The following is a 15,084-nucleotide window of genomic DNA, read 5'->3' as shown; positions in this document are numbered from 1 at the left end:
GAAAACTAGCCCTATTTTGAGAAAAATCTCTATTGAGATAGAAATGTTTTCAAATACATGGTCTCTAGGTAGAACAATGTGTGTCCCCACCCCCTAAGTAACCCTCCACTAAGGAGTCGTCTTAAAGGAGCTGCCATATGGATAAATCATTTCTGTGTCTGGCTACTACTCACTATGGTTGCAACTTCACTCTGCCTGAAGGTTATCTGTAGGCAAGAGCAATCAGATTCTAGGGCCAAACCACCATAAAACGTAGTGACCCCCTGGGGAGATTCTCCGGAGTCTTGAGGTCAATTAGCACTAGGTTAAGACCAGGACACATCTCATTGCTTATTTATCATGTTCCCTGCTTATGACCTTGTGTGTTAGCAGTATGATGTGCATACCTTATGAAAGATCTGTGAGTCCCATTATATATTCCCATGGGAAACACATTCTCTCCCTGTCCTGACATGAAACGAGGACGCCCTGTGCCCCACTGTCTGTCTTTAATATTTCCCATTAGTGCAAAGTTTTTTTCTGAGGTCCTGTTCGAGTGTTGGGGATCTCCCTGACCCTAACATGACATCATGTATTTTCTGTCTCCTTATAGAACCTTGGAATACGTTAGCCCTGCCAAACATGTTCTCATTTACTGCAGAATCAGCAGCTCATGCTAGAATTCTTTTTTTTTTAATCAATCATTTTAGTGAAGGCTCTTTTTTTTGGTGTGTTTTTTTAAAATAATTTTATTGGGGCCTCATATAGCTCTTATCACAATCCATACATACATCCACTGTGTCAAGCACATTTTTACATTTGTTGCCATCATCATTTTCAAAAATATTTTCTTCTACTAGAGCCTTTAGTATCAGCTCCTTGTTTTTTCCCCTCCCTCCGTCATGAACCCTTGATAATTTAGAAATTACTTTTTCATGTCTTACACTGACGTCTTTACCCACTTTTCTGTTGTCCAGATATATGATCAGTTCTCCCTTTCTCCACCCACCTTCCCCTTACATTATTGTTATTGCTACTCTCATTATTGGTCCTGAGGGTTTATTTGTCCCAGATTCCTTGTGTTTCCAGCTCTTAGCTGTACTTGTGTACATGCTCTGGTCTAGCCAGATTTGTAAGGTAGAATTGGGGTCATGATAGTGGGGGGGGGATATTAAAGAATTAAAGTTGTATGTTTCATTAGTGCTATACTGCACCCTGACTGGCTTGTCTCTTCTTTGTGACCCTTCTATAAGGGGATAGCCAATTATTTATAGATGGGCTTTGGGTCTCCACTCTGCATTGGCCCTCATTCACATTGATATGATATTTTTGTTCTGGGTCTTTGATGCCTGAAACCTGATCCTACTGACATCTCATGATCACACAGGTTGGTGTGCTTCTTCCATGTTGAATTTGTTGCATCTCAGATAGATGGCTGCTTGTTTGTTTTCATGCCTTTAAGACCCCAGACATATCTTTTGATAGCCGACCACCACCAGCTTTCTTCACATTTGATGTTCACCCATTTTGTCTTCAGTGATCATGTCAGGAGGATGAGCATCACAGAATGTCAGGTTATTAGAACAAAATGTTCTTGTGTTGAGGGAGTACTTGAGTAGAGGCTCAATTCTGTTACCTTAATACTTAACAAATAAATATATATACATAGATCTATTTCCCTATCATTATATATAAATACATTCACATATGTACATACCTGTATTTAGACCTCTGTATGTGCCCTTTGCCTCCTAGTTCTTTCTTCTAATTTCTTTGACTTTCCTCTTGTCCCACTATCATGTTTGGCCTTCATTTGGGTTTCAGTAATTCCTCTTGGTTACATTGCCTTTGATCAAGCTCCCCAAGGTATCCTACACTCTCCATGCCATAGATTTTAGAAACTTGTTGTTCCCTTGTCCCTGTCTTTGGTAACACCCACTTCCTTTCCCCCACCTAGTACTGGGGGCTCTTACATCAATTGTATCAAACGCATTTGTATATATGTTGCCATTATTGCTTTTAAAACATTTTCTTTCTTGAGCCCTTGGCATCAACTCCTCTTTTTTCCTTCCTTCCCCTCCCCTCCCATCCTTGTGAACCCTTGATAAATTATTATTTTCATATCTTACACCATTTGCTGTCTCCCTTCACCCATGTTTCTATTGTTCACCCCCCTGGGGGTGGGGGGGGCGGTTAGATGTTGATCATTGAGATTAATGATCAGTTCCCCATTTTGTCCCCTCCCCCCCCTTTGTCCTATCTTCATGGTATGTCTACTCCCATGATTGTTCCTGAGGGGTTTATCTGTCCTGGATTCCATGTGTCAAGAGCTCTTATCTGTACCAGTGCACATGCTCCAGTCTAGCTGGGCTTGTAAGGTAGAACTGGGGTCATGATAATGGGGTCATGATCATATGTAGGAAGCTACACAAAGTACATACTCAAGATTCTTGTCTGAAGTTACCAGATTTTGTAGGAAAGATAATAGCTACAATTGATGGAGCACCTGCAATCCTCCAGGTGCTGTTATGGGCATTCTACATCATCTGATCCTCCCAACCCACCCCCTTACCCCCCACACACTATCATTCAGTTGATTCAGACTCATAGTGACCCTCTAGGACAGGGTAGAATTGCTCCTTTGAGTTTCTGGGACTGTACCTCTTTATGGGAATAGAAAGTCCCATCTTCCTCCTTCTGAGTGGCTGGTGGTTTCAAACTGCCAACCTGTGGATCACAGCCCAATGCATAACCACTATGCCACCAACCAAGGCTCCTATGTAAACTTCCCATCAACCCTATAAGACAGATAGTATCACACTGTTTTAGAGATGATGAAACTGAGCATCATGGGAGCTAATGACTTCTTTGAAACCTTGTAGCTGATAAGGGCACAGATGGTGAGGATCACGTGGGTCCAGCTGACAGTGAAGGGATGTTCTTTCCGTAGCACCAGGGACTCCTAACCCTGACTGGACATTTACATTGCCTGGTGAACCTAAAAAGTGCCCATGCCCTGCCGTGGCCTAGGATCCGTTGTGTCTGAATCTCAAGGATATTTCCAACCCCCCCGGGAGTAATCTAGTAATCCAGCTGATGATAGCTACTATCCCACACCATAGCAAAACACAATACCGGATGCAAGTTCCAGACATCTTGTCTTTGCCTTGTTAAAAATGATGAGAGGAAAATGGCTGAGGTAGAGATGGGAATGTGGGGTAGAGAGTCCCCAAGAGAAGTCTCCCATCACATACGCATCTCGCCCTTTACACAAATTCATTTAAAAATCCCTGGTGACTTTTATTTCAAAACATCGAAAGCTGTTTTTTTCTCTTTTGCATCCTCATGCTATCCAACCAAATGCCCCTGTCCATCACTGGTACTCAGTAAATATTTGCTGAGTCGACTGAAAGGTTGGTCAGTTTAGAAGGTACCTAACTCAAGTTGTATTGTATTTTGTCTTATTGATCATTTCTCCTGTCCCAAAGGGCTTGAATAGAGAAGAACAGTCTATATTTGGTTTACTTGGAGAATTACAGTCACCTCAGTTAGGCACTATAATTCAACAATGGAGACGGGTTAAGACAGCTGCACACCTTGGTCCGACCATCAGAGAGCAAGAGGCCTGAGAACTAGAAAGGCAAGGCTTACCAAGTCATCTATCTCTTTGGCCCCCTTCAATTAACCCCACATGTGTTTATCAGCCAGGTTGGCACAATAAGCTTTATCTCAATCCACCCACTGCTAACTTGGCACTTGTGTACTGTATTTTAGCCTAACAATTGCAGTTAAGTAACACCTACATCTTAATCCTATAATCTTATGAATACATTTTCCCACCTGTGAAAGTTTGTAAGCCAACCACTTCATGTCTTTATCCCTCCAATTTTGGGTATCCAATTTCTATACTGCCCACTTACATCAATCCAGTGCTCTGAGGACACACTCATATTTTTCAACGTGAAGAATCTTCATTCAAGTTGGAACCTCGTGAATTTCATATCCATAAGCAAAGTCAAATTCCGACAGGCCATCCATAAAGTCAGCAACAATATGCACCACTTCACAGGCTCAAAAAACTATCTAGTTAGGTTCTGGTCAACTCAATGTGGGCTGCCTCACTCATCCTCCCCAGGGTGCCCATTGGTGGCCTTGCCTTTAGACCATGGGCTCTCACAAATACTTAACAAGCCTAGCTAGGCCATGAATTTTAGACCAGTCAATCCACTCTTGTCTTCTTTTTTCCGGTAAACCAAGTCACAGGTTGTGGACATACTCAACTCATTTCTTTATTGCTGTATTTCTCCCATTTCCACTCAACTAATAGATCCAGATAGTCACCTAGCAAGCATTTCAATCTTCACACAGGCTCCCTGTAATGTTAAGTCCCAGAGAATTTTCTTCATGGTTCCAGATTTTTTCCAGCTTCTGACAGAGACCACTGGTTCCTGAGTACTCCAAAGGACTGGGTGGGGCATATCTTTTCAAAGCTTTCTTTGCAGGCATGGCCTAACCCCATCTAAAGACCAAATTTTAATGGCTGAAGGCAAGTGGGCTTACGAGCTTTCCATTTTCCTTTCTTTTTTAAAAATCATTTTATTAGGGGCTCATACAATTGTTATCACAATCCATACATACATCAATTGTGTAAAGTACATTTGCAAGCTTTCTATTTTCATACTTCCCATGTTCTTTCCAAAAAATAACTGAAAAAACAGTGTGGCTTTATCTGACTTCTGGCTAAAGAAGAAAAACTGCCATGAGGGAGGGGTCAAACAAACATGTACTCTCCATCTTATGATTTGTTTCTCTAGTACCCCATTGCCAAGGTATCATAATGTGTTAGTTTGGGTAAACTAGAAAAAAAATCCACAGAATGAATGAATATATATATATATATATATATATATATATATATATATATTAATTGTACATTAAGAAAGCATCCCAACCCAGTGCTGCTCAAGTCCATAAGTCCAACATTAACCCATATGTCCAACACCAATCCACAAAGTCCTCCTCCATCTCACAAAACACACGCAATGATACTGAGTGCAGAAAGCTGAATCAGTAAGCATGTAAGCATCTCAGCGCCGGCAGGGATTTCCATGCAGCTTCTCCAGCACCCAGGGCTGCTTCAGGGTAGGTCCATGTGACTTCTCCTCAGGGATGTCTCTCAGGAAGTGAGTCTTTCCAGCTAAAGCAGGGAGCTGGCTAAGGCAGCTGCACTCTGGTCCAACTGTCAGAGAGCAAGAGACCCCAAAACTAGACAGGTGAGGCTCACCGAGCCATTTAGCTCTCTGCCCTTCAATTAACCTCACATGTGTTTATCAGCCAGGTTGTCACAATAAACCGTAACTGTCTCAGAGTCGCTGGGTCCCTGATCCTCAACAGGAGCCCTGGTGGGTACGAGTAAAGTCAGCAGTTGGAAACTACCAGCTGCTCGGGAAAAAGACAGGCTCTCTACTCCCGTAAAGGGTGACAGTCTCAGAAACTCCTGGGTGCAGTTCTACCCTGTCCTACAGGGTCGCCTTCCACTTGGTGGTAGTGTGTTTGGTTCTTTTGGATCCCCAAGAAACCCTTACACACGTGCATACTCAGCATCACTTTTGTCTGAACTTGCTTGCAAATCATCATTGCTTTTTATGCCTGCTCCAACTTCTGGATGAGATGATATAGTTTTGAAGAATGAGAGAGCTCCTTAAATTTTTCCCCTGATTTATTTGAACAGGTTTATTTTTTACATGTAATTTAGGTACCATGAAATTCAATGGTTTGAATATTTATATATATATATATATATATTTTGTTTTCACAAGAGAAAAGCTTGTAGTTAGTTCAGGGATCGTTTGCTGGCCCTTAGGAGAGTTTTCCAGTCCAGTCTGTTGGGGCATCACGCCCTGGCCCCAAAGTCCACTTTCAGCATTCCCTGGGGACCTTGCCACTCCATTCCCTTGCTGTTCTGCTTCACTCCCCCAGTGCTTTGCCTCGGTGTGGTGGGATCAGGTCAGGTGCAATTCCCACACTGTATCTCCGGTGCTGTCCCCTGTATCGCCCTTAGTCACTGATTGGCATCATTTCTCATAGTGGGGCCAGCCATGTTGTTCTCTCTGTGGACTGGTTGCTCTACTCAGGACCATCATCCTCACGGCCTGGTGGGCCAGGCTGTGTTCCACTCTCTCCTCCTGCCCCTTCATCTGCTCCCGTGTGCTCTGATCAGATATGTCCATCTCCCGGAGCTGCAGAGTCAATGTCGTCCTTTGGAACAAATTCTTTTCGGGGGAAGGGCAGGAATCCACTTAATTTATGGTGCTGGGGCCAGCCTCCCAGACCTCTCCACTGGTTCCCTACTCCACACCGGGATAGTACATTCACACCTTGCGACACTGGGTTGAAGTCTGGTCCCACTTTCCCTGTGGAGATATAAACAATACCCTCCCCTTGGGTGGATTAGTGCCCCATGCCCCGACTACCCTTTTCTTCCTTATTTGAATATATTTTTAAAATGGTGTAATTATCACCACAATCAATCGTAAGCCACTCATTTTTGTACTCACCATTATTAGCTGCCATTCCCTGCGCCCCTCCACCCAGGGAGGCATAGTTTCTTAGCTTTCTCCCTTCACCATACCTACACCGAGGCTCTGTACACAGCAGGCACTCGGGAAATGTTGTTGACTGAGTGACTGGCTTGTATTTACTTAACTTGCATTCTTTGATTGATGCAAACCAGTTAGCAGCATCTTCTCATCCCTCCACGGCATCCGGAGCCAGGGAAGTGGCAGTGGGGAGCTAACCTGGGGTAAAACTCCCTGTCATTGAGCTGATTCCGACTCATAGGAACTCTATAGAGCAGGGTAGACCTGCCCCCTTTGCATTCCTGAGACTGTAATTCTGTATGGTAGTAGAAAGGCCTATCTTTCTTCCCCAGAATGGCTGGCGGTTTCAAACTGCCGACCTTGTGGTTAGCTGCCCAACACACAACCACCATGCTACCAAGGCTCCTAACATGGGTGAAAACCAAAACCACCAAACTCACTGCCATGGAGTTGACGCCGACTCCTGGAGGCCCTGGAGGACAGGGGTGACCTGTGGCTGTGTTTCTGCAGCTGGAACTCTTTCTTGAAGTAGAAAGTCCTGTCTTTTCCCAATGGAGTGACTGCTGGCTTTGAACTGCTTAACTTGTGGTTAGCTGCCCAAGTCGTAACCACAAGGCCACCACAAGTCCTAACATGGGGTGAGGGAGGAGTCAAACCCATAGCCATCAAGTGGAGTCGGACTCAGCGAGCCTAGATGGGGATTCGGGATTCGGAGGCTGTAAAAGATTACAGGGGCAGATGGCCTCATCTTTCGAGGGAGGGGCGAGAGTAACAACAATGGGTCCATTTGTTCAGCCATTCAAATATAGCAATTCAAATTCACCAGGTGCTGGGCCCCAGGTCAGGCACTAGGACAAGACAGATGGAGTCTCTGACTGCCTGGGATCTGGAGCTTCAAAGGAAGATCCCCTGGTAGGCACAGGCAAACGCAATAACAGGATCACGGGCGCTCTCATCCCGTTTCCGTGCTACTGCAAAGAATGGGGCATCTGATTCAGCATCTTTCCATGCCAGGATTGTGGCCACCTTAAGACCCATTACCACTGAGTCAGGTTCAACGGGCATTATTAGTTACCTTGGGAAGCCCTGGAGGCAGGTGCAGGGGCATCCCTGATTCTACATGGATGAGCTACACGAATTTGCAGTGTGGCTGGGCTCTCAGAGTCGAAGTCTTTCGCCCAAGGGCCATGGCAGTACTCAGCGCTGCTGAACAGGCAGTTGGTAGTTAATAAAAAATTTAAAAACACAGCTGACATTGTGCTAGGTGTGCAGCGCAGCATGGATTTCTACCACAAATAAAACCCAGGAGTCAAGAGAATCAGAGCAAGGCGCTCTCGTGGAGATAGGCTGTTACGTGAGGTTTAGGTTTTGACGTCTACAAATGACTTGGTTCTTTTTGTGGTATCTTTTCCCTCCTTTAAATTCATGTTCCAGATCACCAGTTTCAGCTACTCGGGGCTTAGAAGCCACATATTGACATAGAACCTAGCTGCTTTTTGTTTTGTTTTGTTTCCCCACTCTAGTATGCTTTCTTTGCTGTGGGCCTTGGGGATGGAGTCTGCACAGGCTCTGCTTCATAGTTGGATTTCTCTCTTGCAGCTGAATGTGGTGAACAGTGTCGGCAACTCAGAGGATATCAAGCCTTTACCGGGGCTCCCAGGGATTGGAAACATGAACTACCCATCCACCAGCCCTGGCTCTCTGGTTAAACACATCTGTGCCATCTGTGGGGACAGATCATCAGGTATGTGTCAGCGCCGATGTCCCTCTCAAGTACCCCCTTGTGAGGGGTTCCCAGGAAAAGGAGCTTACTCCGCTGCCCACCTGGCTACTTTGTGCCTATTAAACTCAAAACAACCCCAAGGGTGATCCAGGTCCCTTGGTGGAACAAGCTGCTCACCTAAAAGTTGGCAGTACAAAAATACCCAGCAGTACCGAGGAGGCAAGGCCTGGCATTCTGCTTCCATAAGGATCACGGGCAAGAATACCCTACGGAGCAGTTCAGCACTGAAACACACGAGTGTGGATTGACCCAGCAGCAATGGATCTGTCTGGGCTAGGTGGCTGTGGTTTGTGGATGGCACAGCTCTCAAGCCAGGCTTCGAAACTCCAGGCTCTGCATTCATCAGTAACTGTGGTTTGGATGCATTTAAAGTATGATTTTGTCTCTGAGGACTGGATTTATAGGAAATGGTGACACTAGGGTGTGTGTGAATCTAAGCTAGAGAACTTGCCTGCAAGGTTCTCAAGATAGATTTTCTCTAATGTTTTAAACTATTTGTATAATTAAAAAGTTATTCCTCCTATGGAAGCCCTCAGTTCAGTGCAGTAATAGGCCACGCAAGTATCAGTGTCCGTGTCCTGGAGACAAGGAGAACTAGACAGTGCCGACAACAACCAGCTGCTTTGAAAAAGATCACATCAGAAGGTCCTAGACAGAGTAGGGACAAACACAGACCAGAAGTCAGAATAATTTAAAAAAGAAACAAAACTTGCCAGGCTTAATGAAGGTGGATAGAGACTGGTGGCACCCCCAAGATTATGTCCTTAGTTGCTCATCAGATCTGGGATGGAACGCACCCCATGTTAGATCAATCAACCATTTACTATGACAAGGCAGCATTCCCCAAGGATAAAGCTCCGAGGGTGAGGAGAGAAAGCACAGGGGGCTCTGGGAAGGCAAGGAGGCAGTGAGCCACGGGAGGGTATGTTGAGGGAATTGCAATGGATGAGTTGAAACAAGTTGTACACGGACGCTTGAATGTAAAACTAATGATCCTCTCTGTTCATCATCACCTAATTCACAACAAAAAGTTGAAAAGAAACCCTAATGGCAGATTGAAATATGCAAATAAAAGCAATGTTTCCTCTTGTGTGGAAACTTGAGGGAAACTAGAAAGTACAAAAAGGATTTAAAAAATTATCCATACTTTCTTGGCAAAGATAAACCTTCTAAATATTTTTTTCATATCCTCTCCCTTTTGGACTAAAGCCATACGGTGTTACCTACTTCATCTTCCCTGACCCTCTTTGACATTGACCCCATTTATTTCCCTGCAGACTTCTCTCCAGTGCACACCCCACTTTCCACTGAGCAGTGAGGGAGACAGCCACATGAGAAACGGGGCAGTGTCTTGTGCATAGTCAGCTGAGTACTTCCTCATCTTCTCATCCCCAAAGCCACACTCCAGCTTCCTTCCACAGAAAGGCCCATAAATCTTGTTCAGCTCGATGGCTGATGCGTGCTTGCTGTCAAGGGTTACTTCCAAATCTTGAAGACTTGGCTTCTCTGGGTTGGCTATGACCCTTGCAACAGAAGGTCAGCCACTCCGAGCCACGAGCTTTCTGTGCTAGGGTTGTTTTAGTTGAAAGTGTGGGGTATTCATTCCAATATTGAAGAGTCATGGGCATTCCTGTGTCACACAACTTGGTCCCTTGTTTCTTGAAGAGTAAAATACTGGTCCTCAGAGGATTAGGTTCTTTTCACTTATGATAAAAGCCTGCACCTATGACTGCTGTGAGCTCAGTTCATTAGTGTAGGCCATTAATTAGGCCGTCTGACATCTTTTCATTGGATCCCTCCAAGTCAAAATTAAAATCACTGCCACAGAGTCAGTTCTGACTCATAGTGAGACTATAGGACACGGTCAAAATTCCCCTGTGGATTTCTGAGATGATAACTTTTCTCCCATAGAACAGTTGATGGTTTTGAACTGCTGACCTTGGCATTAACAGTCCAATGTGCAACCATTTTGGCCACCCAGGCTCCTATCAGATCCCTGGGTGGTGCAAGCAATCAGCTATTCACCAAATGGTTGGCTGTTTGAGCCCATCCATCAGCACAACAGAAGAATGGCCATCAACTTCTGTGAAGACGAGGTCCAAGGAGAGCCAATGGGCAGAGTTCCACTCAGTAGCTCATGAGACCACGAGGGGACCGAATGGACTCAATGGTAGTGGGTGGTGGGATCTCGTTATCAGGCATTATCAATAGCCGTACCTTATTTTAGAGTGCTTCCTTGGAAATGCACGCTCCTGGGTCACAGATATTTACACTGATATATGTGTTCTCATGAGCTTCAGGTTTACTTCACTACCAGCCCAAATAAATCAATGCAAAAATTAGGTCTGGTCTGTAGCCAAATGGCATCACGCACCATACTCGAGAATCAGACACAGGTGCTTTGAGCTATCCATTTCTTTGTATCTCTCAAGTTCCACAAGTCCAATCCACTGAACACAGCGCAGGGTCTGTAGCATTAAGATTTCTACTTCAAAGGAATATTGAGTTCAATTCATGAAGTCTATGTGGGATCCAGCAAACTAGCCATCCCTAACTGGGATAATTGGAAACTGAATGTAAGAGCAGATAATAGGACAACTGGAGCATATAGCAGATGATTCTGGATAAAGCAAAGTAAGATAGTTGAGTCGCATCTCAATAATGAATCTCATCCTAAGCTATGAAGACCACACGGCAACTTAATTCTCCAATACCCAATTGCATTTAAAGATTGTCCTGCAAGACCGTGTTCATAGTTTATGGTAAAGGAAAAATGTTTTCAGTGGGTTTCCTGATATCTTTGGAGTCAATTATGGAGAAATGTTAGTTAGGGTAGGGGATTTTTCCTGCTTGGAAGTGCATGATGATTAAAACTATTTTTATTGTCTACACTAATAGATTGTCCTGAGGCAGAACATTTGGCTTAACCAAAACCCTCAATATAAGTTGGCTTGATAAAAATAAACATGATCGAAATCTTCGGTTGGATATGTCAGCCGCTCCAGAGGTCTAGAGGGAAAGGCAGGGGAAAAGTGATATTTGACGGCCCCTGGTGTTAGTTGCTGTGAGCAAGCTTGCACCTCCTGCTCCTTAACCTTTCCTTTCGGACCCAGCACCCCGGGGAGGGTGTCCGTCTGCCTGGGGGACAACCACGATGGACGCTATGAAATGCTCTTTCCTTGTCGCCAGGAAAGCACTACGGGGTGTACAGCTGTGAGGGCTGCAAAGGGTTCTTCAAGAGGACGATAAGGAAAGACCTCATCTACACGTGCCGGGACAACAAGGACTGCCTCATTGACAAGCGCCAGCGCAACCGCTGCCAGTACTGTCGCTATCAGAAGTGCCTCGTTATGGGCATGAAGCGCGAAGGTGAGCGAGCCCTCCCCTTCCACTCAAGGGAGTCCAGTGTGCATGCAAACAGCACTGGGCCACACTTTGGTGTGTAGGAGAAAAAAAATCCCTGCTGAGTCAAAAAACCTGGTGGAAGCTGGGGTGATTTGGGGTGGCATGATTTCCCGAGTATGGCCACGGAATGTCCCCCTCACCCTAGGAAATGCATATTCCTGCAGCAAAGAGGAAGCCCCCAGGCGGTGCGAAGGCTAAGCACACCGCTGCTAACTGAAAGGCTGGAGTTGGGCCTACCCCCCAAGTGCTCTGGAGGAAAGAGGTGGCCGTCTAATTCACGAAGGCCACAGCCAGGGAACCTCTGGAGAGCAGTTTCCCACTGGCCATGGCCGCGGGCACAGCAAAGAGGGTGAGAGGCGCCCTCTTCTGGAGCCCAGGCGATGGTCTCCTGGATGGTGATCTCCCAAACGGGGTCCTTTTCCTTGCTCTTCCAGCCGCCAGGCAGGGAGTCTGAGAGCCAAGGGGGGAGGGTGGGGGTGGGGGTGAGGGGGGGTGTTTTTGTGAGCTGTCCTACCAGTGGCCCATCAGATGGGTATTCAGAGTGACGCGGACCTCTCTTCTCTTGTCAGAGGGCTCGAGCAGGGAGAACCTGTCCGTTGGATTCACTCTCAGGACTTTGAAACTTGGTCTACTGTAAATTCTTTGTGATTGGTGTATTATCCATGGTCTTCTGGAGAGATTGCCATTACCCAGATCTGACCAAACTAGCCTTCTTACAGTAAGAGACCTTCATTGTGCATTTGAACGATTACATCTTCTCAGCGGTTGTGTGGGTTAGCTGGATTGTTCTAGAATCAGGAAAAACGTATTCTTGAAATTGGTCTCTGTTCTTTTGACATTTCCAGCAGTGTTTCTTTCAAGCATCACAAATAGATTTCAGCGGGCAGTTAATTAACTAGTGGATGCAAGCAGGTACATGGTGTAAGTAGCGAATATGAATCAATTTTTGAGAAAGGACGTTCTGCCTTTCTCTGCGAATAGGAACCAGAAGTTTGGTCAGTCCTGAGTGAGGAAGGAACCGGTGTGAGGGGCATGTTCTTTGTTCCACTGCTCTTCCTAGAATCCCAGTTGTCAGGATTGGAGATGACCCGTCAGACTATGGAATCAACTCCACTCACTCTCCTATAGGGGAGAAGTGGTTCCGTGAGGCGAGTCATGTCTCCCCTGTGCCGGACCTGGGTGTGGTTCCTGCTCAGTGCACTTTAAGCATAACCACCACCCGACTGTTGGAGAAGGTTTTCGTGTAATTGTGATGCTACACTGGTGTCAGTTTCAGTGAGTGGAGCTTCCAGACCAAGATGGACTAGCGGGACAGGCCTCAGGATCTACTGAAAATCAGCTGCTGACAACCCTTTGGGGGACAGTGGTCTAACTCACCACCCACCAGGGGGCTGGCACAGGAGTGGGCAGGAGTTTGTTCATCGTTCATGGGGTCACCATAGGCTGCTAAGAACAACAAACCACATTGGATAAGAGGAAGTAAACTAGGAGAGGCAAAGTGAGTTCTAAACGTAAATAACGAGAAGAGGCTCTCTCAGAACGTTCCCGTTCCCTAAAGCTCATTTCATGTCTCCTCTCCCACCGACATGGAGAAAGAGCTCTGAGAGTCAGGACGACCAGGTATCTCTGGGAGATCCCCAAAGTGACACACACCCAAATCATAACTCCTGGTAACCCGCCCCCCCACAGCGGATTTGTCAAAGCATTTTCCCCATCTCAGGACACGGCCATTCCATTTTTTAGTTGCTTAGACTAAAAGCCGCATTAATTAGGTAAAGAAATTTTATTTCTTCCTCAAAATATATCCAGAATCTGTCCATGTCTCACTACTTTTTACTGATATATCCTTACTTCAACAGTTTTATTGGCATTTAATTAATATGTCATACAATTCAATAGTTATATCATATTTAAAAAGACTTGTACAATCACCACCACAATCAATTTTAGAATATTGCTTCTTTCTTGTAACCATAGTTATTAGGTCCTCATTTCCCCCCATCTCTTCTGCCACACCCCCAAGGAGCCATTACTCCTTTCAGTGCCGCTAGAGGCCTACCTGTTCTAGATTTTATATTCAGGAACACACACACACACACACACACACACACGCACACAACAGAACAAAAACCTAACAAGAACAGAAAAGCCTCAATCAAAAAGAAATATTAAAACCAGGACAAATTTAAAATGATGCCAGAGGAAGACCAAATGATAAGTTTTTAATTTTATAAAAACAGTTTTATTGGTTTTTTGCCCATTTACCATACAATTTAATAGTTCAACCATATTGAGAAAAGTTGTACAATCTTTACCACAATTTTAGAAAATTTTCTTTTTCTCCCATACTCATTGCTATTCATGTAATTTCCTCCCATTTTTGCAAAAAATACACACAACAAAACATTCACTGATTCAACAACTTATCCATGAATAATTCAGTGCCATTGATTAGACTCTTCATGTTATGCAACCATTCTTGTTATCCCTCTCCAAATTGTCCCACCACATTGAAATGAGCTCAATGCCCCCAAGCAAAAACTCTTCCTCCTTCTCCTCTGGTAACCATAGATCAATTTGTGTTTATTTTTCTTTTTTTGGTAGTTTCTCGATATAATATTCACACATCATATACTTCCACAATTAAACTGATTCTCTAAAGAGTTGTATACACAAATCACAATCAGCTCTAGTGTTCCCTCCCCCCTCCTGCATCCAGTAATCTCTCCCAAATCTCCCTGCTCCCAATAATCATAACATCAGTTATTGTCTCTGCATCCAACCCTTCTGTGTTTCCTAAACTGGGAGATCTAACTGAAACAATAAAAAAAAAAAACAGAAAGAAAATGAAACAGAGAGAATAAAATAACAACAATAATATAAAGATAAAGAGTAACAAAGGAAGAAAACACCAGCAATATTTTAAAAGCCAGAGAGGACATTTCTTTCTTGGAGCAATCGAGAAATATTTCAGCATAGAACAAATTTAGATTCAAGTCTAACAAAGTCAGGATCAAGAGAAAGGTCGCCTGACCCAGTATCATATTATACCATGGTTCAATTCACCATAATCAAGTTTAAAGTAATCTCTGTCTGATAGGAAATCTCACCCATGACTACAGAGGATCTGCAAGAGACTCAATCTAACCAGACACTGCAGATGGATTTTGGGTTCCCACTGTCCTCCATAGCCTTCTACAAAATTAGGTGTTCACAATTTAAGCTCTGATACTTTTCCCTTCATCATATTTGGATTTTATTATTGCCTACTTTGGATCACACAGGCTGGTGTGCTTTTTCCATGTGGACTTAGTTGAC

The 15,084-nt window shown here is 44.5% G+C and overlaps 1 protein-coding gene across 1 annotated transcript in view; it reads left to right on the top strand.

Annotated features, from left to right (window-relative positions):
* Positions 1 to 15,084, top strand: part of RXRG (retinoid X receptor gamma) — a 50,412-nt gene that overhangs the window by 13,341 nt on the left and 21,987 nt on the right. Inside the window, exons 2-3 of the mRNA XM_075540458.1 lie at positions 8,178 to 8,322; positions 11,551 to 11,730. Coding sequence (XP_075396573.1) covers positions 8,178 to 8,322; positions 11,551 to 11,730 — 325 coding nt within the window. The remainder of the gene's footprint in view (positions 1 to 8,177; positions 8,323 to 11,550; positions 11,731 to 15,084) is intronic.

This window comes from Tenrec ecaudatus, chromosome 1, assembly GCF_050624435.1.
Source record: "Tenrec ecaudatus isolate mTenEca1 chromosome 1, mTenEca1.hap1, whole genome shotgun sequence".
Taxonomy (NCBI): domain Eukaryota; kingdom Metazoa; phylum Chordata; class Mammalia; order Afrosoricida; family Tenrecidae; genus Tenrec; species Tenrec ecaudatus.
Note: the sequence above shows the minus strand (reverse complement) of the source record. Positions and strands in the feature narration are given on the sequence as shown.